Genomic DNA, 26598 nt, shown 5'->3' on the forward strand with positions numbered 1-26598 from the left:
AGGACCACCAAGTTCCAATTCTCTTACCAGGTGAATAACAAGATGCTCCATAACATCAAAAAATGAGGGAGGAAATATCTTCTCAATTTCGTCTATGTTAGTCTTCAAAAAATGAGGGAGGAAACATCATAACTGAATCACGGCTATGTTAGTCTTCAAATTTTCAATACCTTCAAGAGTCACTGATCTCGTGCATAAATCGCGGAAGAAACCACTTATTCCTGCAATTGCTTCATGAACATTTCGTGGTAATAGTTCTTTGAAGGCAAACGGAAGGAGGCGCTGCATCATTACATGGCAATCGTGGCTTTTCAAGCCAGTAAACTTTCCTTCCTTTCTGTCGATACAGTTACGCAAATTAGATGCGTAACCGTCTGGAAATTCCACATCGTTTGAAATCCAATCAAAGAACGCATCTTTTCCCACTGCATCAAGTCGGTATATGGGAAAAGGAGCCCTACCATTCTCATCAACATGAAGTTCTGAACGAGCACATATATAGACTAAATCCAGTCTTGACTTCAAATTATCCTTTGTTTTACCTTGAACATTAAGGATCGTGTTCATGAGATTGTCAAAAAAGTTCTTCTCAATATGGATGACATCTAAATTATGCCTTAGTAGATGATCCTCCCAGTATGGCAGATCTCAGAAAATACTTTTTTGTGCCAGTTATGTAGGTCTCCAACACCAACTACCGGAAGACGCTCATGTCCACCGACGTCTGGCGTCCTTTCTGCACCAAAATCTCTAAGTTGTGTCTTCAAATCTTTTCCACAAATTTCCGGAGGTGGACTGTCAAACACCCTCTTGTTCTTCGTAAACAAATTCCTACTTCTACGATATGGATGATCTGGTGGTAGGAATCTCCTGTGACAGTCAAACCAACACGTCTTCCTTCCGTGTTTTAGTTGGAAAGCATCAGTGTTATCTTGACAATATGGACATCATAGCCTTCCATGCGTTGTCCATCCAGATAACATACCATATGCTGGAAAATCACTTATTGTCCACATTAGTACTGCCCGCATTTGAAAGTTTTCTTTACACGAAAAATCGTATGTTTCAACACCTTGAGCCCATAGTTGTTGCAACTCATATATTAGTGGCCGAAGAAACACATCAAGTGATCTCTTAAGATGCCCTGGTCTGGGAACGAGAATCGAGAGAAACAAAAACTCTCGTCGCAAGCACAAGTTTGGGGGTAGGTTGTATGGTGTAAGAATGACTGGCCATAGAGAATATTGTCTTCCACTCTTGCCAAACGGGCTGAAACCATCAGTACATAATCCAAGGTAGACATTTTTTCTCTCATACGCAAAGTCGGGATACTTTGATTGGAAATGCTTCCACGCTTTTGCATCTGAAGGATGTCTGATCTCACCATCTGTTGAGTGCTCCGCATGCCATCTCATTGGTTGCGCTGTGCGTTCAGACAGATACAACCTCTGCAACCTTTCCGTCAAAGGCAAATACCACATCCTTTTATATGGCACTGGAACTCTTCCACTCGTATCTTTATAACGAGGCTTCCCACAAAATTTGCATGTAACCCGCTGTTCATCCACCCTCCAATAAATCATGCAGTTGTCTCTGCATACATCTATTACTTGATACGATAAACCAAGACCAGCTACGAGTTTCTGAACCTCGTAGTATGAACCAGGAGCTACATTATCCTCGGGTAGAATACCTTTTACAAAATCAGCAATCGCATCCACATAGTCTTCAGCCAAATTATAATCTGTTTTAATGCCCATCAATCTTATAGCAGATGATAAAGCTGAATGACCATCTCTGCAACCTTCGTACAATGGTTGCTTTTCAGCATCCAACATATCATAAAATCTCCTAGCTTCTGCATTTGGTAAATCTTCCCCTCTAAAATGATCATTTACCATATGCTCAGTACCTACACCATAATCTACATCCGTTCTAATTGGTTCTTTTAATCTAACCGCTGGCTGAGGTTCGCTAGTACTACCATGTTCATAATCAGTTTTCCCATGATGATACCAAATTTTGTAACTTCGTGTAAACCCACTCAAATATAGATGAGTCCAAACATCCCACTCTTTAATAACCTTTCTATTTTTACAATTAGAGCAAGGACATATTAACATACCTGTTTTTGCTTCCGGTTGTCGGTGAACTAACCCCATGAATTCGGTTATACCTCGTTGGTATTCTTCCGTAAGCAATCTCGTGTTCAGATCCAAATGAGATCGATCGATCCAAGAACGAAAACAATTTGAAGAAGACATGTTTTTTTATGAATCAAATTCGTGTGTAAAGAGAGTAAGAGGGAGGATGAAGATATGGAGTGAATGAAGAGGAAGAGAGGTGCTTGTATTTATAGTTGAAATCATGCCGACAGACCGAGGAAATTCCGACGGAATTCTGACGCTAACGGCTAGTTCGTCGGAATTTCCTCGGAATTTTTAAAATCCCCCAACGGCTCTCCAACGGCTCTCTAACGGCTGTAATATATCCTCGGAATTCATCGGTTTTTTCCGAGGAATACATTTTTCTTCGGTATTCCATAAGAATATTCTGACGGATTGATATTTCCTCGGAATTCCGTCGGTATATTCCGAGGAAACCAAATTTTGTGTTTCCTCGGAATATCCTCGGAAATTCCTTGGGTTATTCCGAGGATTTCATTTTTCGTCGGAATGTCCGTCAGAATCCCGCTGTTTTCTTGTAGTGGATGAAACCTCTTTCAGAGTGGATTCAAAGTTTGATCAGCAACAGAAATTGGGTTAGGAGGTATTTAAGGCTGCTGGGTCTTCAGCTCAGGACCAGATATATATATAATTGACAGTAAACAAAATTTAGTCTAACTAAAGTTTTGGTTTGAACTGTCCTTAATGGTTTTCCAAGACACGATGGGAAAGCGAATATTTTGTTTTTTTTGTGTGCAAGAGAATGAAACTCATATGTTTATATATCTATTGTTGCAGGTCATGTGAACTACTCAATTTTCTAGAAGAACCTTTCTCCTATCAACGTGAGTTTGTATATTGAGTGCTTAATGGTTTGTTCGTTTGTAACATATTTCAGCAAGGTTGTGGAGTGCCACCGAAGGAAGTTCTGGATGGCGCCATTAACACTCACTTTGGCTCTTAGAAGGTTGGTGAGAAAGATGACTGCTGAAGGTGCTTCTCTATAAGGCTCATGATGAGTGGTTAGTATATATTTGAATTGAGCTAACTTATCTTCTGCTTTTTGTGCACGAACTAATTTATTTTTGTTTTTTATATTTCACCTATTATAGATTAGAATTAATTTGGGTCAATTGGTTTTTAAGCCTAGAACATAATCTTTTTACACTTACATAGTTCAAACGTTTGGCAACATAATTTACTTTTAACATTATACGGTTATACATATATGTTATTAAATATAAAGTAACATATTTCAAAATATATTTTTCTAAAATTGAAATTTTACCTGTAACCCCAAACTATAACCGAAAACCCGAACCAGAAACTTAAAAATATCTGTAATGTCGAAAACATATATAAAATACCCAAACATACTTAATATACACAAATCATTATGTGTTTCAAAAAAAAATGTGTTTCAAAAAAAAAATACACAAATCATTCCAGGTACTTTGCGTACCCGATCGAGTATGGGATAGGACTCAAACTGGAACATAGATTCGCGGTCCAAAAAGATATTGAATAGGTACTTTGTCCATGACTGAGACCCGAACTGCATCTGTATTTTTGGATTGGTTTCAAATTTAGTTTTTCAGGTCCGACAAACTGTTGAATCGTATGAAAAAGTTAGATAAAAACGTACAGATAATATCTGAAATAATAATGTATAACAATCTTAAAACATTAATTCATATAAAACTTTTTTATAATCCAAAAAATTCGCGCTTTTAAGCGCGGATCAAAATCTAGTATTTGAATTAAATAGTATAATGTTTTCTTTTTTGGTGCAGAGGGAGAGAAGTTTCTTTTAGAAAAGGAAGTTATTTATTTTTTCTCAAACTTTTATGAGCAATTGCTCAAAGTTGTTTCAGCTAAGAAACATGCCGAAAGTTGGTTTGCTTCATAAATAAATCGAGAAAGTTATACTTTTTGGTCAGAATCCCAGCTTGGCCATCCAAAGGAAGCTAAGACAATCCCACTTTCTATTCTCTTCTTCGTCCCAAAGCAATGTCATTAAGATTTTTAGTTTCTCACAGAAATGTAGTATAACGGTTACATATCCAGTTCCCATTAGTACAAATCTTAGTTATAATATTAACCTATCTTTAATATGTTCTGCATCCTTCTATATAAAAGCCTAATATTTCCTCAATAGCCATTGGTGATTTCTCCCAACACATCTTTCTTAGAAAGAAAAGAAAAGTTAAGAAGATATTATTTTGTTTTATTTTATCAATGGCTCTTTTGTGTGTTAGCAAGAAGAAAATTGTGGTGAAGCGGGCATGGAAGAGGTCACACACAAGCTCAGATCCAAATCTAGTGAAATCAAGATTGCTGTATCGGTCAGAGATTCGACTTCTCGTCTCCTCCGTGTCATCAGTCACCATCTCATCGTTCCTTTCAGGACAAGGTACCTTCAAAACACTATCCCTCGAATCCATTTCAACATAGGATGTAGTCATCATCATAGCCACTTCCTCGAATTTTTCTCTCGTCCTTTTGGCAAAAGAAAGTGTCCTAGAAGGGATAGTGAGAGCATTTACAGACAAATCTACCAATACGAAAGCCAACGATGGAGGCAGGGGGAGACCAAGAGTGATGAGAAAGTTGTGGGGCGAAAAACAGGAAAAAAAAAGAAGAGGAGGGGCCGCAGGAGATTGTTGATTCGATGGAAGATGCTTGGATGAGAGTGGTGGCTGCATCACCGCACCTTAGGGTTGATGAAAAAGCCGACCAGTTCATCAATAAGTTTAGAGAGGCGATGAGACTGGATAAGGAGAGATCTTTACTTGAATTCCAAGAAAGGTTAATTCGAAGTGCTTGATTTTATTGATTCTTTATTCTTCTTCTTCTTTTTCCTTACTTGTGCTTTTTAAAGGTTGCTTCACGGATGGATTTGCATAAATTTTACGCTTTAGGATTGAAAAATATATTTGGAAAAAAAATCCTTACTGGACTTTAGCTAAACTTGGAACATATATAATTAAGAAGAACTGAGTAAGATGATCTGCATATAAAATCTCCAACATGATCGATTCGCATGAGTTATTTTCTCACAAAATGTGTAAGATTTTTTTGTGTGTATTGAGTATTCGATAACAACACCCAACAACTATGTTCTGCTCGTTGGCCGAGAATCCCAACCCTTACTTATAATTCTTAAGATCGACTTTCTGTGTTAGGAACTTGCTCTACGAGGCAACCAACCATACAATGAAATGATGAGAAAAAGTCAGACTGTGAACTTGAAATATCTGTTGACAAATAATAAACTTATTAAAAAATCTTGATGATGATGGAACTGTTAAACTAGATGAGCTTCCAACCTAAAACCAATTGGTGATAAGTAAAGTGGTTTATATATCTTATGTATTAAGAAAGATTTCTTCCAACATCCGATGTGGGATACTATGTGTCTAATACGCTCCCTCGAGATAATGATATTTTGAGCCTCAATCTTGGAATGCTCGGGCAAGGATCGATGGACCAATTTTGGGTTAAATCGATGTGGATCGGGTTAGACTGCGTGGATCGAGCTTTGATACCATGTTAAACTAGATGTGCTTCCAACCTAAAACCAATTGGTGATAAGTGGAGTGGTCTATCTATCTTATATATTACTAATGATCTTTTATAACATCCGCTGTCGGATACTTTGTCGTTAATACGACCAATCCAATAAATATTTCCCTTCACGTTTATAGGCCATGACAACTTGGTGGTAAGGACCAATTGCTGATAAGTACCAATGCCTAACTATTAAAAGTTTTAAATATACAAATAACACAAAATTATAATCTATATCCTTAATCTAACAAGTTAAACAAACAAATTAAACCAACAAATTCTAAACTAACAAATTTATAAAATTATGTAAAAACATTTTTAAACATTTTAATTTTATTTTTTAATAAATATATATATAAATAGAAAAGGAACTTTTGGAATATGATACTATTTTTAAATTAAAAAAGTTTGCAAAATTTTAAAAATAAAAATCTTTAGTAAACATTGTTCATAATGAAATATTTCTAAATATGAAATATGAAAACATTTTTATAAATTGAAAATGTTTATAAAACATTTATAAATATGTAAGAATATAATAAAAGTTTTGAAAAAATGTTTTAAAATAACATAATTACTTTAAAATTCAAAATTTAGTTTTATATATGAACTTTTTTTTGATATTTCACAAACACAAAAATATTTAAATTAAGAAATCCTTAAGTTAACATCTATTCTATTAAAACATGAACTATTGATATAGGTGTGGTCCAACTATTTTAATACAATTATTAAAACTTCTTATTAATTATTTAAGAGAAATATTATACAAAGAAAAACATAAATATAACTGAAAAACACAAATATAAAAATTAAATTTCTACAAAAATATAAAACAAAAAATATACCCGCCCTTTAAAGCCGGGTCAAAATCTAGTTCAATCTTAAAACTAATTAATATCAAAATTCTAAAATCCTAAAACTAACATCTAAATCCTAAGCGGTTGGTTCTTTTGCATATGCGGTTCTACAGGGGTGGAACCGTGTTTTTTCCTCATTTGGTTGTTTTTGATGAATTGACATCAAGATACAAAAGATATTTTGCAGTGTGTTCACGTATACAGAAGTTTCTGAGGAGTGAACATATCAATCAATCATGCTCAAACAATGCCAATAACGAACACGTTTTTCTACCTTAGCAAAATCCGTTTGCTTGCTCTCAGCAGCTTTGACTCGATCTTACCGGTGCCTGTAACATTAAACTCACCCGTACGCCGGTACGCGGTCAACGCCTGTACGCGGTCAATGCCTGGCCCCGATCATGTGCCCCTATGTGATCATCTCTGATTACCACTATCATGTTCTTGTCATCTATATCTTCGAAATCATGGCATGATTTCAAACCGTGCAGTAATGGGTTATTTATTAAATGAGCAAGATAGGATCCAAGCTTCCACATATGCTCATTACATGAGGAAAATATATATAAATTTAATCAATTCATTTTTTTATTTGCTCTTCCTTTTTCTTCTTCTCCATGGTTTTTATCTTCTTTGTCAATTTTTTTTACAGTTCGTCGGTGTACCAACAAAAATAATATATATTTGTGACTTCTGTTTTCATGTTCGCTTTTCTGTTTTCTTCAAATAAATACGTACCCTATAGAAGATACGTATACATCTTAGCAATAATGATAACTAATATCTTGTAATTATCTATATTCATATTACCCTAGGATTAGGAGTCTCTACGATATGTATATATATGTGACCTTGTACATGAATAACGACAACAGTTTACAATCTATTTTACACCCATTAATTCTTTTAGTGTGATTCAAACTAAAGATGTCACTTGAGTATACTGATGCTTCAGAACTTCATTCTTCAAAAAATGGAAAATCAGAGAAACGTTTGCAAATGAGGTAACAATAAGTACATTCGACTCTATTATACAAAGAATTAGATATTTACAGCTCAGTTTTTTACGGCTTATAATTAGAAAGCTAAGTCTTATAATTAGAAAGCTAAGTACGTCAATAAACTATTTTTATAATTTTGGAACCTAATAGACTGTTTGCATGTTTTGGTGATGATTATATCGAAATGAGTAAACAGGTGACTGATTTGAAGAAATCTGAAGATTAACCATATGCAAAATGAGAAGGTGAATAGGAAAGTTCGACGACGTTTCCAATTTTTTTTTGAGGCACTGTGTACCAAAGAAATGCTGTCTGGATAAAGGTAATTGATTCTGTAAATTCGGTAGTTCCATCCTTGCTTCTTTTTCAAAACCGCGATTCAAATTTGTATTACATACTATCTTTAAGTTGCATTGATCTTCATTGTAGGAAATTGTGGTATTATAATGTAGTATTTAGTATTTATGGAGATGATTACGATGACTTGGTGATTTATGATTACCAAGTTTATTTTTTTCAGCTTTGGTAATTTTCTTGACCAAAGGTTTAAAAAAATAAATTGGTGACTTCTTGAGTTTTAGTTAATGACATCAATAATTTTACCATAAAATGTCTTTGAACCCTTTTGGTCAAAATGTCTATGAACCCAATACTTTTTATTATCAAAATTCTAATAAATAATTTTTTGAAACTAATTGGTTTATGTGGACCATGTTTATTGATTTGATGGATTAGTTTTTATTTCCAATATTAGTTTAAATTTCCCTATTTTTTATATACTGTAGATTCATAGTTGAAGGTGGTGTTAATACATTTTTAACCCTAAACATGAAGTGTTATTACATGTTAAGAAATTAAAATTAGATGTTAGTTTTAATATAAGAAAATGAGGTACAGGACGAATACTAGTAAAAACTAAATTCTAAACCAAGTAAATAAATATTAGACCCCAAAAAAACCCAAGTAAATAGAAAATATTACCATTAATCCTCTTAATTTAGATATATAAATATTTGTTTCGATATTTTCAAATTATTCTATACCTTCGTAAACCAAATAGTTGTTTTAGACGCAGCAAAGTAGACGTAATGAACACAAACGATGTTCTACTCTGTTCTATACCTTTGTATAGACGCTGAAATTAGCGCAGTGACAATATTTAAAATGACTGCTGAAAATAATATTCATTGTATCTACTCTGCTACGTCTAAAACAACCATGTTCTTTGCATAAACGCTGAAATTAGCGTCAGCGACGATATTTAAAACGTGCAGCTAAAAATACATTAGCTGGAATTGGTCGCAGCGATCATTTTTAAAGTATGACTTACTTTGGATCGCCGGATTTAATAGCATCTTATCATTTTTTAAAATCTGGTATATATCGCGTTAGACGCTAGCGATCATTTTCTCTCTCATCTGTGTTTTGTTTTTCCGTGGTCTGTATCTATTTTAGGTTACCGGACGCTGACGCAGCTTCATCTTTCCGAACAGGGCTAATTACATATTTGCCACTAGTTGTAACCATTTGGAAACTAAATATATTAATCAATATGAATATTTAAAATCTTTATACGTCCAATTTATAAGCCTGTTTCACTTTAATTTCTACTTTTCTTTATTTTTCTTTCTTTTTATATATACACTTTCTGTTTCATGGGTTTGTTATTTAAGAATAATAAATGCATCTCACTAAAGCATTATTTTATCTGTTTTTCTAGCATTTGGATTATTATTAAAATGTTTATAATTTCTTAAGTTACTTTCTCTAGTTTGCTAGCTAGTTAATTAATTTACAACTTCTTCTTTTCCGCCATAGTTGAACTTGAAAACGAAAGCCGGGTATATTACTATATATTAGAGCACTTTAATAATACATTTTAATCGTTGTTTTTCGCATGACATTCAATATTTTCAGTTAATTATTTTATTAACAAGGTACTAATATATATCTTAGTTAATCACTTGTCATTGATTACTACTCCAATTAGCTAACCACTCAATCAGAGTAATATTTTCAAAAAACGCAACCTCTAGTTAATAAACTAACCAGATCACATGAAAACTTAAAGACTTTTCTTAGCTTTAATTTTCACCATGTCACTTTACTATTCAAATATGTCAGCTAATTAGAGCCCAGCTAATAGATCTTGTTCCCCTCCAGTTCTCGCCAAAACATCGAACCAAAAGTCCATCTCACTGTCGAAAACCATCTCATTCTCATCTGGGCCTAACTGCTGAAACTCTTGTTGTATCTCGTCAAAACCAGCCACGTCAAGATTCAGTGCGTAGTTGCTTTCATCCTGGCTATAAAGCGCCTCATTCCAGAAGCTCTCGTCGATGTCTGCTCCAAAAATTTCGAAAGAAGAACAATCTTGATCCGCAATATTGATGTCTCCCGATTTATTATCCATCTTAGCCTCGTTGTTATGGCCTTCGTGGCTCATGAGTGTCACCGAAGAAACCGCATCACTCGTTGATGGTGATGCCGAGAACAAGCTTTCAAAAGAAGGGTTTGATGAATTTAAAAACTCCAATTCGCATCTAGTACTGTTCAATTTCGTCGGTACAGATTGAGATTTAGGTTTAGTAGCCTTCTTCGTATTGCTTGTCTTAGGTTTAGCGAGTTGATAATCTTCAAGTCTTTTCTTCAAGTGAGTGTGCCATACGTTCTTGATCTCATTATCCGTTCTTCCTGGCAATTTTGCTGCAATCGCTGACCATCTAGAGACAATACCAAAAGAGAAAAAGAATGTCAATACAAAATTACCAGGGAGCAGATTATCATATAGTTAACTTTATACAATAGTGGACCAAGACATGTTTCTTGTGATATAGTATATGTTAGGTGTACGTAGAACGTACAGGACAGAGACATGCGTATAATTTATATGTAAAAGTAGAAGAGTGCAAAGTAATACCTATTGCCAAGGATTTGGTGCAAGCTAATGATAGCATCCTCCTCTTCTTTGGTGAAATTGCCTCTTTTAATATCAGGTTTTAAATAGTTCATCCACCTAAGTCTACAGCTTTTCCCACATCTTAAAAGACCTGTAATTAATAGTTACTATCAATGTTAAGAAATTTAATTTTCATATTTAGGAAATTGAACTATATGTAAAATATGTAAATTTTAGTTTGTTCATACCAGCTTGCTTGGGGAGGGCTCGCCAGTTACTGTGGCCATGTTTGTGGATAAAAGAGATCAAGATTTGATCTTCTTCAGGCGTCCATGGGCCTCTGTTCAACCCCATCTTCTCACAGCATGGAGCTCTTCCCATCTTCCGATGATGTTTTTGATTGCTGGTGAGTACGATCAAGATAGATTGTGCTGATCAAATTTTTCTGAGCTATGTGATCAAATGTTGTTGATGAGCCTGAGAATGAGTGACTTAAGGTTTTGAGTATTTATACTGAATTTGTCTAAAGGCTTGTGTGAGAATTCAAAAGCATATGGGAGGCTTCCCGGAAGGAGGAGATGAGAGAGGGGTTTTTGGGTTATTGGCACCATAGTCAAAAAGTATGTTGTACATATATATTATATTGCATGTTGGATTGAATGATATGATTTTAGAGACTACAAAAAATATAATAAACAAAAAAATGGTATGCGTTAAGATAAAATGTGCGTAGAGTGTTATAATAAACAAAAAATGGTGTTTTCACCTCTTTGCCGGGAACCCAAACAATGTAAATAGTCCCTCCCAGCGCGAATCGAACCATTTTTTTAAAATGGTATGCGTTAATATAAAATGTGCGTAGAGTGGCGATGGTGAGATATGTGGTGCAAGTGTTACTTCAGAGGTTTACCAAAAAAAAAAAAAGAGTGTTACTTGAGAGTAAAAAAGAGTCGTCGGGTAGACGCATGAAGTGCATTACAATAACCCCACACGTACATTTTTGTAGAAAATCAACGTTTGCAATTATATACGACAAAACAAAAATCAACGTTGTGTGGATTATATGTTGACCGAAAAACACTTGTATTTATATTCAAAAAAAAAAAGAAAAACACTTGTATTATGACTGCTTGTAAGTATTCTTCGTAGTTTCTTTAATTTTCTTATCAAAATTAAACTTCTTTAATCTGTAGTGAAAAACCATAGTTATCTTGGTACTAATCTGGTTTAGGTTAACCACGTCCATTTCTAGTAATTATAATGTATATATTACATGGTTCAACAAATTGGTCCGCCTACGCAGCAACTCATCAGTCCTAGCTGAAATTAATTTTCTTAAAATTTGATTTATAAAAATTAGTTTAAATCGATGTAAATTAATTTAAATCTGCTAAATTAAGAAATGATGTTAGTATATGTTCACAAGTTTTTTTATTTTATTTTGTATACCTAAATTTTATAATTCATCAAATTAATTTTATAATTAAAGTCAAACACTAAAATATTTTATATAAATATAAAATATTTGCATAATAATCAATAATTTGTTAACACATAGGTCTAGTCTAGCTCCTAGTAATTTAAGAGTTATTCTTGGGTTCACTCCCTAGGGTGAACCTATAGGTTCACCAACCAATAAGATTTAGTTATTTCAAATCTGATATCTTTTAAAAAAGGAAACAAAATATTGTCAAATTATATTACGTTTTTAAAATTAAAAAAAGTATAAATAAATAAAAATAATAGTAGCTGCAAAAAAAAAAGTTTTCAAAAAAAACTTAATACCATATACAAAACAATAAACTCTAAATCTAAACCCTTTGGTAAACCCTAACCCCTTTGATAAATTTTAAATTCTTGAATTTAAAAAATATATATTTTTAACACAATCAACAAAACACTAAACCCTAAATCCTAATCCTAAACCCTAAACCCTTGGGTAAACCCTAAACCCTTGGATAAATCCGAAACTCTTGGATCAAATCTTACACTTTAAGATTTATGATTTATTCAAGATTTAGGGTTTACCTAAAGGTTTAGGGTTTAATATTTGTTGGCAGTGTTAAAAATATTTTTGAAAAACAAATTATTTTTTTTTTTGCGATTAAAAAATCTTCTTTTTGTGATTAATACAATTTTTATTTTAAAATTTAATATAATTCGATAATATTTTGTTTCCTTTATATTAAGATACTGAATCTAAAATGACACAATCCTATTGGTTGGTGAACCTACAGATTCACCTAGGGGGTGAACCCAAGAATAAGTCGTAATTTAACTAGTCATTATTCCTCTATAAAATGTTTAATTACTGTTTATAAATTTCTTGAACATTGATGTATTATGATATCATGTCCTTGTTTATATTGATCTGGATCCTGATGGTCGTATCATATTGATCTGGAAACACCCCATGCAACTCTCTGTAATAAACCAGACCTCTCAGAGCATGACATGTGCTCTCTCCCTTCCAAACAGTCAGCCTCTCTACTACACTGCAGTATATGCCTCGAACCTGAGCTCTGATCGTACTGAACTTTGGGCAGACCTACTAAATCTGCACTCAACCCTTGATCTTGACAGCAAGCCATGGTTGATTGGGGGAGACTTCAATCAGATCATTCTTCCCTCTGAACACTCGGGACCAGATGTAAATACTACTGACAATCTCATGTATCAACTTCAAGATTGCTTCCTGCAGCTAGGAGTGTTTGATCTGAGGTACCTGGGTCCACAACATTCATGGACAAACAACCAACCTTCAAACCCTATAGCAAAGAAGCTTGACAGGCTGCTCGTCAACAGCTCTCTGATTGCTACCCTACCCCAAACTCTAGCCACCTACCTTCCCCCCCTAATCTCAGACCACACTCCTTGCCTGATCGATCTAAACCACCAACTCCCTAAAGCAGGAACTAAGCCGTTCAAATTCCAGAATTACCTTACAAAACACCCGAGTTTTGCTCAGCATGTGTATGATGCTTGGTTGCGTGCCGGAAGTGAATGTCTCACACTCACTCAGCTGTGCTGGAAACTGAAATTAATAAAGAGTGACCTTAAACAGCTAAACAGAGAGAACTATTCCAAAATTCAAGAGAGAGTGTCTGAGACTTACAGTTTGTTGCAACATGTGCAGGTACAGGCTCTGCAAAATCCATCAACTTCTACGTTCCAGGAGGAAAGGGACTTGCATCAAAGATGGCTATTTCTACGTGAGATAGAGGAATGTTATTTTCGGCAAAAGTCAAGAATAAACTGGTTAACAGAGGGTGATTTAAACACTACCTATTTTCATAGGATGTGCCAGACGCGAGAAAGTTACAATGCCATCAGAGCATTCCTCACTGCCTCAGGAGATTGGATAACAGACCCTACGCTGATGAGTATCCACGCTGTATCCCACTTTGTCTCAGTCTTGGGTCCTCGTTACTACTCTCCTCCCCTGATAGGCTCTGCCCCGGCCTGGTTCTCGAGTTTATCTCATTTCCAATGCTCCCAGAGTCAGGCGCAACAAATGATTTCCCTGCCCAGTTCAGAAGAGATAAAAAGATTATTTTTCAAGCTGAATCCTAATAAGGCTCCTGGACCAGATGGACTTACATCAGGGTTTTATAAGGCTTCTTGGCAAATCTTAGGACCTGAGGTAGTTACAGCAATCTCTCATTTCTTCTCCAGCAGCTTCCTCCCAGCCACCGCCAATGCAACCATCCTCTCAATGGTACCAAAGTTTCCAGGAGCGACCAAAGTAACTGAGTTTCGACCAATCTCCTGCCTGAATACGGTTTATAAAGTTATTTCAAGACTCCTGGTGAAGCACCTGAAGATCATACTACCGGACCTGATTCTCCCGAGCCAGACTGCATTTGTGAAAGATAGATTATTACTGGAGAATACAATACTTGCGAGCGAGCTGGTAAACGGATATCACAAGAAGCAGGGAGTTAAGAAAATTACTATCAAAGTCGACATAGCTAAGGCGTTTGATACTCTGTCTTGGGAGTTCCTCTTTGCTTGCCTAGAAGGTTTACGTGTCCCTCCTGAGTTCCTTTCCTGGCTTAGAGCATGTATCTGCACGACGAGCTTCATGGTTGGTTACAATGGCACTGTCAATGGGTATTTCAAAGGGAAGAGAGGTCTCAGACAGGGAGACCCACTTTCTCCCTATCTGTTTGTAATAGCAATGAATTTTCTATCACTAATGCTAAACAAAGCTGCTGCAGAAAACAAACTCAAGTACCATGCAAAATGCAAGCCCACAAGAATCACTCACCTATCTTTCGCGGATGATCTCTTGATCTTCACAGACGGGTCTTTGGAATCAGTACAGCAAGTCCTTATGGTCCTTCGTGAATTTGAACTTCGCTCTGGCCTGAAAGTAAGCATGGAAAAAACAAGCTTCTTTGCGTCAGGTCTTACTGAACAGGAAACTCAACTGATTCAATTCACAACTGGTATGAATATGGGATCCTTACCATTCCGTTATCTTGGAGTCCCTATGAACTCTAAGAAGCTGAATCTGGTGAGCTGCGAGCCACTGCTACATCAAATTAAGGCAAAGTTTTCTTCATGGTCTGTCAAGTCTCTCTCGTTCGCTGGTAGGTTGCTGCTGATCAAGACAGTAATTGCTGGGATAACAACGTTCTGGTGTTCTTCTCTTATTCTTCCTAAAGCTGTCGTAAGGAGAATCAATTCCCTCTGTAGTGTATTCCTGTGGAAAGGTGAAGTGGAGAGTAGAAACACGGCAAGAGTTAGTTGGGAAACTGTAGTGCTACCAAAGGAGCAGGGTGGTTTAGGGGTAAAAGATTTGCTCACCTGGAATAAAGCATGTATGATCAGGCTCATTTGGCTTCTGTTCTTCAGAGCAGGGTCGGTGTGGGTAGCTTGGTTCAAAGAGGTGATCCTCAGAGGATCTCTAGCAAATTACTGGACGGTAAAACCCTCTGCTTCCTTCTCATGGCTAGCGAACAAGCTTCTCAAGCTAAAGGACATTGTCTTCCCTCTCATCAAGCTACAGCTAGGGAACGGCAACTCTGCTCGCTTCTGGTTTGATAACTGGACCCCTTTCGGGAGTCTCTACTCCTATCTGAATGGATCGAGCTCCTGTCTGAGAATCCCTCTAAAGGCGACTGTGGGTTCACTAGGTATAAACAACGTATGGTCTCTCCCTCCTGCACGATCAGAAGAACAACTTCAATTGCAAACCTATTTGACTACGGTCCAATTGACAGAGGAACATGACAGTTATATTTGGGAAGTCAATGGAATCAAATCAATGAGGTTCCAGACAGGGAAGATCTACACTTACTTGAGACCAGAACTACCAAAAGTCTCTTGGGAAGGAGTTGTTTGGACAAAGCGGGGATTCCCAAGGCATAACTTCCACCTCTGGCTGGTAGTCCAAGACAGGATTCCTACAAGAGATCGCCTTATCCGTTGGGGCTTGCAAGTAAGCTCCGTCTGCCTTCTGTGTAATGCTGTAGACGAATCGCGCGATCATCTCTTCCAAGATTGCTCCTTCAGCTTTGACTTGTGGCTTCTACTAGCGGCTCGAATCCGGTTACAACCGTTGCGAAGTTGGAATGGTGCTCTCTCCCAGATGATCCATCTCCCCAAAGGCAAGCCACTCACTCTCCTCTCTCATTTAGCTTGGCAAGCGCTGGTTTATTGGATTTGGAATGAACGGAACGCTAGACTACACTCCAATACGTTCCGCTCCGTTGACACTATCTATAACTTCATTTATCGTCAACTCAAGAACAAGATCCAGAGTTTCAGAACGTCAAATCCCACTCTCTCTTCTCAGATGATGCAGGTCTGGATCTAATTTGCATGATCGCGTGATCGGTTCCTCTCCTCTCCATCGCTCTATTTCTCAGACTGGGCCTAGCCAATTGGGCTCTCACATAGAATAACTAAGAAATGATTCTACTAAGGTTCAATTTGTATGGGTTTTAGCACTGGGCCTTGCCCAAAAAACTAGCCAGAGGGTTTGTAATATTTTTATTCTCATGCATTTAATATGAAAGCCTTTCTTCAAAAAAAAAAAAAAATGTCCTTGTTTATAAAAGGCTATACTTGCATTTAGTTATTCGCTGGTTCTTTTAATTAATTGAGACGTCATGTCATGTTTTTTTCAATATTTTACCATAAGATATACATCAACCACCTAAAATTTGTAATCGTACGTAAGGTATAAAAATTAGTTTGAAGTATTTCTATCTTTGATATTTAATTGTGAATATTAATAAAAAAATATGAATACATATGCCTAAACTTGACCGTTGTCGCGTATAAAAATTAAAAAGAGTTAAATTATAGATGATGTTTATACATAATGCCTCGTAAGTTCTGAGCCCATTTGTCTGGGTTCTAACTATTTATTATAGTTTTAATTGTTGACAAAAAAATTAATAGTAATTAGAAATTAGGTCAATTGTCAATAATAGTACCTTTTGAAGTTTATGTCTCAAAAATGACACTAGAAGGAGAAAGTCACAAAAAATGACATTCATTAAAGGGTTAAATATCTCTAATACCCTTGGTTTAAAATTAAATAAAAAAACAAAAATAAATAAAATAAAAATAAAATAAAAAATGAATTTTTTTTATAGTTTCAGATTATATGTTTTCAGATTCGAAATTTTACAAATTTTTTTTTGAAATTTTTTTTTTCGAAATTTTTTTTTTTTCAAATTTTCTTTTTATAATTTAAAAATACTTTTTGAAACTGTTTTTAAAATTTTTATTTTTATTTTAGTATTTATATTTTATAAAAATTTAAACCCTAATTCCAAAACCCCACCCCTTAACTCTAAACCCTAAGGTTTGGATTAATTAACCCAAGGGGTATAAGTGTATATTTACCTCTTTAATGAAACCTATTTTTGTGACTTTGAGCCTTGAGTGCTACTTTGGGAACAAAAACTTGGTTTGGTGCTATCCTAGTCTTTTTCTCTAGAAATTATCTTTAACATTATTTTTAGTTTCTAATATGTTATTATAAATTTTGCCAACATCATACTGTTATTTGAAAACAATCATCTTTAAAAATATAAGTTTTCTTCGGTTAATACTATCTCCTTGAATGTAAACCATATCCCTTATATATTAATTGAGGAACATTTGAAAAGATGTAACCTCAATTTTGTATTAATTAAAAGAGGTCCCAATGCATAGGTGGCACTCAATTAGGTAGTCAATTACATTCAATTGAAAAATAAGTAGGTCCACATTCAATTTTTATATGTTGTTAGATACATAAGTTGGTCAAACTATATAATATAATGATATGATATGATATTTTCTTTCCTTAAATAAAACCTACGGAATTACCATAAATGACTAATATATATATGACAATTAATGATTTTAATAATAAAGATTTGATAACAATTTATATCTCCTCCATCATTTTTTGTTTAATTTTATATTATTAAAATAAATTAAACAATCAAATTAGCTATAAAAATAAAATTTAGATTTTTCGTATATGTTATATTTTGAATTTTTAAAAACGACAATAAATGACTAAAACTATTAAAATTATTATGTTAAAAATTAATGATCAATGGTTTAACATTTTTATTATAAGAAGATACGCATGATTTTAAAACCATATGAGTAAAAAATATCATTTAATAATAAAATAAATATATATATATATATAGATTAAACACTATATACCATAAGATTACATAAATATTTTAATATTAAAACTTTCAATGAATTTTCAAAACCATTTATAAATTATAAACTTATTAAAGATTTCACATTGAAAATTTTGTTATCGATGATTTAAATATTCAGTTATAAAATGATATGAATGATCATAGAACTGTATGATTATAAATTTTCATTTAATAAATGACTATATAAAATATACTATTCTTAGAAAAATTGGTTGGTCTATCTTAACTTACATTATATTTTTTATTAAACTAACTATCGAATTGATAAATAATATACCAAATATTTTTTTGCACTTTCCTTAATTAGAAGCTACGAAATTACCTAATATGATTAACGTATATATGAAAATTAATTATTATGAATAATAAATATTTGATAACAATTTTTGTATCTTAGTTCTTTTTTTTTTAATTTTATATTATTGAAAGATATTAAAAAATCACATTATATAATAAAAACATTTATATTTTTTCTTATATGTTATATTTTGAATTTTTCAAAACGTCTATAAATTATTAGAAATTTGAAGATTCCCACTCTGAAAATTTTGTGATCAATAGATTATTTTTTTGTCATAATAAGTTACAAATAATCATAAAATTGTATTAATATGAACTTTTATTTAATATTATAAGAAGATACACATGATTTTAAAACCATATGAGTAAAAAATATAATTTAATAATAAAACATATATATATATAGATTATACTATATACCATAAGATTACATAAATATTTTAATATTAAAACTTTAAATGAATTTTCAAAAACATTTATAAATTATAAACTTATTAAAGATTTCACATTGAAAATTTTGTTATCGATGATTTAAATATTCAGTTATAAAATGATATGAATGATCATAGAACTGTATGATTATAAATTCTCATTTAATAAATGACTATATAAAATATACTATTCTTAGAAAAATAGGTTGGTTTATCTTAACTTACATTATATTTTTTATTAAACTAACTATCAAATTGATAAATAATCTACCAAATATTTTTTTGCACTTTCATTAATTAGAAGCTACGAAATTACCTAATATGATTAACGTATATATGAAAATTAATTATTATGAATAATAAATATTTGATAACAATTTTTGTATCTTAGTTCTTTTTTTTTAGTTTTATATTATTGAAAGATATTAAGAAATCACATTAAATATATAATAAAAACATTTATATTTTTTCTTATATGTTATATTTTGAATTTTTCAAAACGTCTATATATTATTAGAAATTTGAATATTCCCACTCTGAAAATTTTGTGATCAATAGATTATTTTTTTTGTTATAATAAGTTACAAATGATCATAAAATATAACGCATATGAATTTTTATTTAATAAATATTTAAACTAAATAATATATATATAAATACTAATGATTTAAAGCAACAAGATTGGCTGATCAATTTAGTCGTCCAGTTGAAATCTTTCAAAAGTATGTGAAAGACTAAAGTCAAAGTAAATATGGATTTAGAATAATAGTTATATTTTACTAACCGAAATACCGAAAAAACCGAACCGAACCAAAACCAACCCGATATCCGAATTGAACACCCCTAATCCAAATGAAGCCAAACTATTGTTTTATTCTCCAAAATATAATAAAAATAATAATTTAATTCTGCGGAAGGCGCGGATCTTATCCTAGTATATAAATAAAACAAAATAAAATATCTGACCGGGAGAGGCTCATGTGATGCAAGTTGACTAACGCGCTTACACACACTTTAATTTCCATCTTTCTATTGCTGTTTGTTTTCGTTCAAAGTTTATGGGTCAACGAAATAGGCTTACGACAGGTTTCAACATATATATCAATTGTCACTATGGAATTAAACTTTCTGTTTTCTTACCGAACTAAATAAAGTTTAGAAAAATACATACTGATGGATGGGTTAATAGTTATTTAGTTCTCTCTGGTCGTACTAACTGAATAAGTAAGAATAACTAGAGCTTGACCCGCTCGGCCGAGCGGGTATTTGTTTTTACTTTCTTATAAGTGAATATTGTTTCTATAAATTAATGATATATATTTCTAACATTTCGCATATAATTAATCATATAATATTTTTATATTTGAAAAATATAGTGTGAATATAATAACTTAAATTATTTTTTTCAAATTGTCATTTGTATCACATCTTTCTTATAATATATTTATTATATTAGTTTTAAGATGGAGTTCTGGATCAGAGAATATATTACATTTGAATATTATTTGTATCAATAATTTCTATATTAATAAATTTGGGACTTTCATGTATAGTTAAATTTTAAATTATTAGCACTACATAATTAGTATGTAGAAATTTTATTTTATTTTGTTTAATATTTAAAATAATCATCTACACTAATAAATTAGATTTTAAGAGGATTACTTATTTTGGCTTGTAATTTGAGAATGATAAATGATCGAAAAACATATTAAATATTTTAGGCTTAAATAATATGTAAACCCACTTAATAGAGAGATTTATATAACTATCTATATATTTTAAGAATTTTTTTAAAATTATGTTGAGGAATATTAGGATATTTCTTTCAAAAGAGACTCTCCCCATAACCGGTGCTCTGATTTCAAGAATGCACTCAAGAAAGTCTCCCCCATAACCGGTGTTCTAATTTCACGAATGAAGTAACTTCATGTGTACTCCCATCAAGTCTTGTAGGGTTTAACATCCTTAAGAGGTGTAAAATTTTTAGTAAGCGACACTATTTTACGATTTCAGAATATGAATGGGAAGTATGTAACTGGAATTGCTATACAGTAAAACCTCTATAAATTAATAATGTTGGGACTATACCAAAACTATAATTTTTTTTATTAATTTATCGATATACTAATTGAACCAAAAACTCAATTTGTGACTATACAATTATATTATTTTATAGAAATTTTTAGTGCATATTAATTTATAGATTATTAATTTAAAGAGGTTATAACGTATGTATTGACATGGTGAAACGATGTAGGTTAACTCTTTTTTTTTTTTGAAAAAACGGTTAACTCTTATTTTTGAATTTAATAGTTAGATATGGAGAGATTATAGGTAGGGTATATCTGCGATATTTTTTGCAACATTCCTAAAATCTTGTTTAGATATTTTGAAATTTAACTAATGATATGGCAATATTTTATTTGTACCGTAATTTGAGGTTAAAATATTGCAATGTTGAAAATTTTACTGAGCATATTCCTTATATTGATTCACGTTAGAAAAGTGTAAGCATATTTAGGAGTAATTTCGAAAAGTGAATATATGGAAAGTAGTTATTAGCTTCCACGAAATTTATGTGTACAATATAAGTTTGTATTTAATAGATCAAAACATAGTGGTTCAACGGTTTGATTTTATTCTGATTTAGTTTATTTTAAAAAGGAAAAATTAACTCAGTGGCAGGGGTTGGTAAATATAGTGAAAAACTCAGGGTTATTTCTAAAATGTACTTCTGTTTTAATAGATTAGATAGTATCTCCTCACTTTGATATGGAAGTTATTAGTGCTTTAACGTGTTTCTTAAATTTTTGTAGCTTTTTTCAAATTCAAATATGAATGCAGGGTACTCGAACGGACCGATTTGAACACGAGAAGAGCTATCAAATTTTTGACTTCATAGAACAAAAACTACTATATATATGATATAAACTTTTATGTAATTTACAATCAAGCGAAGAGATAAAGAAATAAAGTGAATTAATAGATAAATAATATAAAGTTAATGTAAAATAGTGGAATAATTGATAATTTGCAACCATCTCATCCTTGACTGTTAATTCTGGAAAACAGTTAATCAGATATAAATTACTGCATGCAGTTTTAAAGACATATTTATAAACATTTTAATAGACTTATTTAGCAAAACAGAAAACAAACCAACATTGAAACAGGCTTACTTTAACTCATTACAAGCTGGAAAGAAAAAAAACAAAAAAAAATTCTCCATATTTAATCTTATGCATTAGTATTCATTAATAATTCTGCATGGCTAATCACATAATTAATTACATGTAACTATAGATCATATTCTAAAACAAAGTAAATATAATCCCAGGATTTCATTTGTAAAAATAAGAGCTGACTTTCAAATAATGTTAAGTCAACTTCATAAATTTCAGAGTGATCGGTGCTAAATTCCAAGATGTAAAATGATATTACATGCCATATGTTTTAATAATCAAGTCAAATATGAAATTCAACAGAAATATATTTATTGGGATCTGTAACGCGTTTAGAATAGAACCGTAATGATAGTAAAGTCATGTCCCCAAAATACTCGCTGATGTTATAAGCAGCAAGTCCTAGGGGTGGACACTTTATCCGATACCCGAAGCCGCATCCGAATCCGATCTGAAAAACTCGAACCAAAATCCAAAGCGAAGTAACAAAATATCCGAACGGATATTAAGTTAGGAGAGATTGGATATCCAAACCCAAACGGGTAATATCCGAACCCGAATGGATATCTGAAGATAACCGAACATATACATACTTACCCTTATATTTCTAGTTTACATCTTTCATTTTTTTAAAAAATATTTATATTGATATTACACATACTTTAAGATCATAAGTATATATATAATTACGGAGAAAATGAATTGATATTCATTTAAAATGCATGCCAAAGTTTTTGTTTCATGTATTAAGAAAAGTTACATTCAAAGTTTTAAAAAAATACTCAAATTAAAATATCTATTTGTTTTTGAAATATTATCTCCAAACCTATTAATCATTCAATCTATAAAAAAAAAATCAGTTATGTGAAATCTATATTTTTAAATTCAAGAAACTTAAAAAAAGAAATTTTTTTTTTTTTTTTTAAATCTAAATATCTGAATCCGATTCAAAATAACCGAACCCAAACTAAAAATATCCGAACCCGATCTGAAGTACAGAAATACCCTAACGGTTTTCTATCCCTATACCAAAATATCCAAAAATCCGAGATATCCGATCCGAATCCGAACGAATATCCGAATGTCCACCCCTAGCAATACCATTATTCCACTAGTTTCCCTCTTTTATACTCATTCTTTTAATAATATATTTTGGTAGAACATTGATTGGATTCCTATTTGATATGGGTTTCTTTCTCTTACGGGTCAATAATGAATTTAGTGCTTAAAATAAATATAAAATAAATATATGTTCACACACAGTAGAATAATATAAATCTTAAAGTTCAAAAAGAATAAGATATTTTTTATATATTTTGGTCCCCTCCTAAGATTTTTTTTTCTTTTCAAAATTCAGACTGATTTGATGATATTTTTTTTGGTATTTTTTTTTTGCTAAAATATATTTTTTGGTGTTTGTTAGTTGTTACATGTTTTTGCTTCCGATGATATATATTATATGAATTTGAATCTAGCAATTGAACGACGAATTAATGCAAAACACTATGCTATATGATTTTTTTTGTAACGGTATGCTATATGATTTCATATAGCTGTTATTCTTTGATTTTATTATATTAAAAATGATCATATTATTATTCAGAATAATCGAAGTTAATCTATTTTACGTTGACGTCAAATTTAATTTGACTTTTTTTTATATGTCCTATCTAATGGAAGTATGTGCTCCGAATGTACCGAATCACAAGATGAATCTACGTCAATCAAAGAAAAGCTGAACCCATTTACCCAGTCTCAGTAACGGTTAAGTGTGGAGCTGGACATACGACAGGCATAGAAATAAGGGATGTTCAGTGTACGGATCACACAGCTCACATGCTAGAGACGGCCAACAGATTTAGCTGTCTCAGGTTATGCGCTGTCACATGACGACGTATGAGGAACACTAGGTTAAATGTTTGTATATAAACAGAGTTTGTGTAGACGTTGTAGGCAGCCGAAATAATAAAAAAGTTGAAATTTTTTACCATTGTTTTGAGCTCTTCTTCTCTGTTCTTTACTACCCGGTCGTATCCGGAGAAAACGCATTTAATGCTACAAAGTAGATTAGCCTGAAAACGTACAAATCGAATTTGACTTTATTGCATCTACATGACGATATACAATTGAGCTTTCACTATCGTTTATATTTTACACACCTACGCTAACGACTTCCAACTCCTATTTTTGCACGGCTGCAACATTATTATAAACTATTAGAATGCGAGTTCGGGTGATAATCTACAACTTACTTAAATTAACCGTGACTAAATTACATCTATAAAAAGCTAATTTCCAATTATGATCAATGATATGAAATTATTAAACTGCAACTCTTTGAACTTATCTTAGTGATGGTATTGCTACTTATATATATAATATTATGGACATCCAAAGTTTGGTAAATTAGCAGACGATCAATAGACTTATACTCTCAGAATTTAGCCCCAGATTATGTGAACTTAATTAGTTTTTGAAGACTTTGTATTAGTCTATTAGAAAATTTCCAATTATGATCAATGATAGAAAATTAGAACTAGATTTGGTTGAATGCATGCATGTGTGTGTACAAAATGTCCAAGATTCTTTTCATCGTAAGACTACGAATTGAGCTACTATACTTCCGCGTTCTTGTTTACCGTAATTCCTGTCAATATTTTGATTTTTTGCAAAACGTAAGGTTCACACTTGACAGTTCTTGAATTGACAAATTGTTTTCAAGTTTCAACCATCGTTTTAATTCGAGATAATCGTCTCAAGACTCAACTAGATTTTTTTATTTATATAAGTGCGAAGACATTTTATGACAATTTGACTCTATCCATAGTACAAATGGATTATGGATAGAAATTGAATTATCCATATTGGATGTGTTCGAACGATTGTTAGATCTTATGGTTTGTATGGATTTCAAAATATTACATCTATAATTCGAGTGTAAACAAAAATATTTAAGGTCATAATACAACTGTAAAATAATATAATACATGATGAATTTTATTTTATGAATTATTTTCAATAAAATATCAAGAGTAATATATTTACTCGTGTTGGAGTTTTCGTACTACTGCTTATTTTTAATATTTTTTGCGAAACTTTTGAAAATGGGTGCAACATAAAGATTTTTCGGAAAATTATTCATCATATTATTATTTTCGCCTAAGTACACTTAACTACAGTGACAACCACTAGAGACCTGGCATAAAGATAGTAATACTTTGAAACATTATACACTAAAACTTCTATAAATTAATACCCGATAAATTAATAATCTTTGTAAATTAATAAATTTCGCAGGTCCCAATTTAGACCGGATCAAAATTTGACATAAATCAATAAAATAATAATATTTAAAAAAATTCTATGTAAATAAATGGTTCAATTAAAATTATAAATTAATAATTTATATGTATACATATTTTATATAAGTAAAAACTTATTATTATATTGTTTATTTTATATTCACGGGAATTTTCTTTATATTTTCTTAACACTTAATATATTTTTGATGAGATTTAGTAATATTATATCTAAAATCATATTTAGGTTCTATGCAATATATATTATATACAACAACTAATATAATAAAATTAATATAAATGTCATATTTCAAAAAAATAACAATTAATGTCTATGCATTAAAATTAAATATATTTTTTTATCTTAGAATAAATATATCTTAAAATAATGAATATATATAAGAAAACTTTTATAAATTAATATCTATGTAAATTAATAAAACTTCAGTCCCAACATTATTAATTTATAGAGTTTCTACCGTAAATGTTTTAAGCTTTGCCACTTGTCTACAACCACCAAACTGGTTTTATTGAATTTCTTCTATTCCTCAACTAAAATTAAGAAAGAAAAAAGGGTAATAATTGCTATCTAATGTCTTTCATTATTTGTATCCACTACAACCATGTTTATTTCGTTTACTACTTACAAATTTAAAATAATTAAAACAAGTAGAAGTAGTGGTTACTGCATCTTATACATGATTAGTCTGAACTCTACTACATATAAAGAATTAAGAGATGATCATTTCTCTTAATTAAGCCAATATGTTTAACATCGCTTTCAAATTGCCTAAAAAAAGCGGTAAAAAATGGTATATCTTTTGTAAACAGTATACCCAAAACAAATATGATTCGTATAGGGCTCATATGTTTGCCACAAAACCAAACTTTCTAATCATTATAGAACAAATGTAAGCAAATGGTATATTTAGTACAATTGTAACAAATAACAGTATACCATATAACATAACACGTTATTGGACACAATTACATCCCATATATATTATTTTGAAGGATCATTTATAAAAATGTAACCTTTTATTTTGTGAACACCTTATGTATCTACATTGTTTACGTAGCAGTTTTACAATTAATTCGGATAAACTTTAGATCAACATTTTATTCTCTATGAAATTTTATTAACCTCACATATAATAAGTCCACGTCTATCCTTAGGACTAGCAATTTATTATTTTTACT

The 26598-nt window shown here is 31.8% G+C and overlaps 1 protein-coding gene and 1 long non-coding RNA gene across 2 annotated transcripts; one reads left to right on the forward strand and one right to left on the reverse strand.

Annotated features, from left to right (window-relative positions):
* The first annotated feature begins 2289 nt into the window (after positions 1-2289).
* On the forward strand, positions 2290-5135 carry LOC103828760. The gene is made up of 2 exons (XR_625391.3): positions 2290-4973; positions 5047-5135. It is a non-coding gene; the product is annotated as an uncharacterized LOC103828760 (long non-coding RNA).
* Positions 5136-7191: 2056 nt separating this feature from the next.
* Positions 7192-12799, reverse strand: LOC103828761 (transcription factor MYB15). The gene is made up of 3 exons (XM_009104396.2): positions 10744-12799; positions 10517-10646; positions 7192-10319 (listed from the first exon to the last, which is right to left on the reverse strand). The coding sequence occupies exons 1-3, from the start codon at positions 10874-10876 to the stop codon at positions 9725-9727; spliced, it is 858 nt and encodes a 285-aa protein (XP_009102644.1). The 5' UTR covers positions 10877-12799; the 3' UTR covers positions 7192-9724.
* Positions 12800-26598: the final 13799 nt, after the last annotated feature.

The sequence above is a fragment of the Brassica rapa genome, chromosome A07 (genome assembly GCF_000309985.2).
Source record: "Brassica rapa cultivar Chiifu-401-42 chromosome A07, CAAS_Brap_v3.01, whole genome shotgun sequence".
Lineage (NCBI taxonomy): Eukaryota > Viridiplantae > Streptophyta > Magnoliopsida > Brassicales > Brassicaceae > Brassica > Brassica rapa.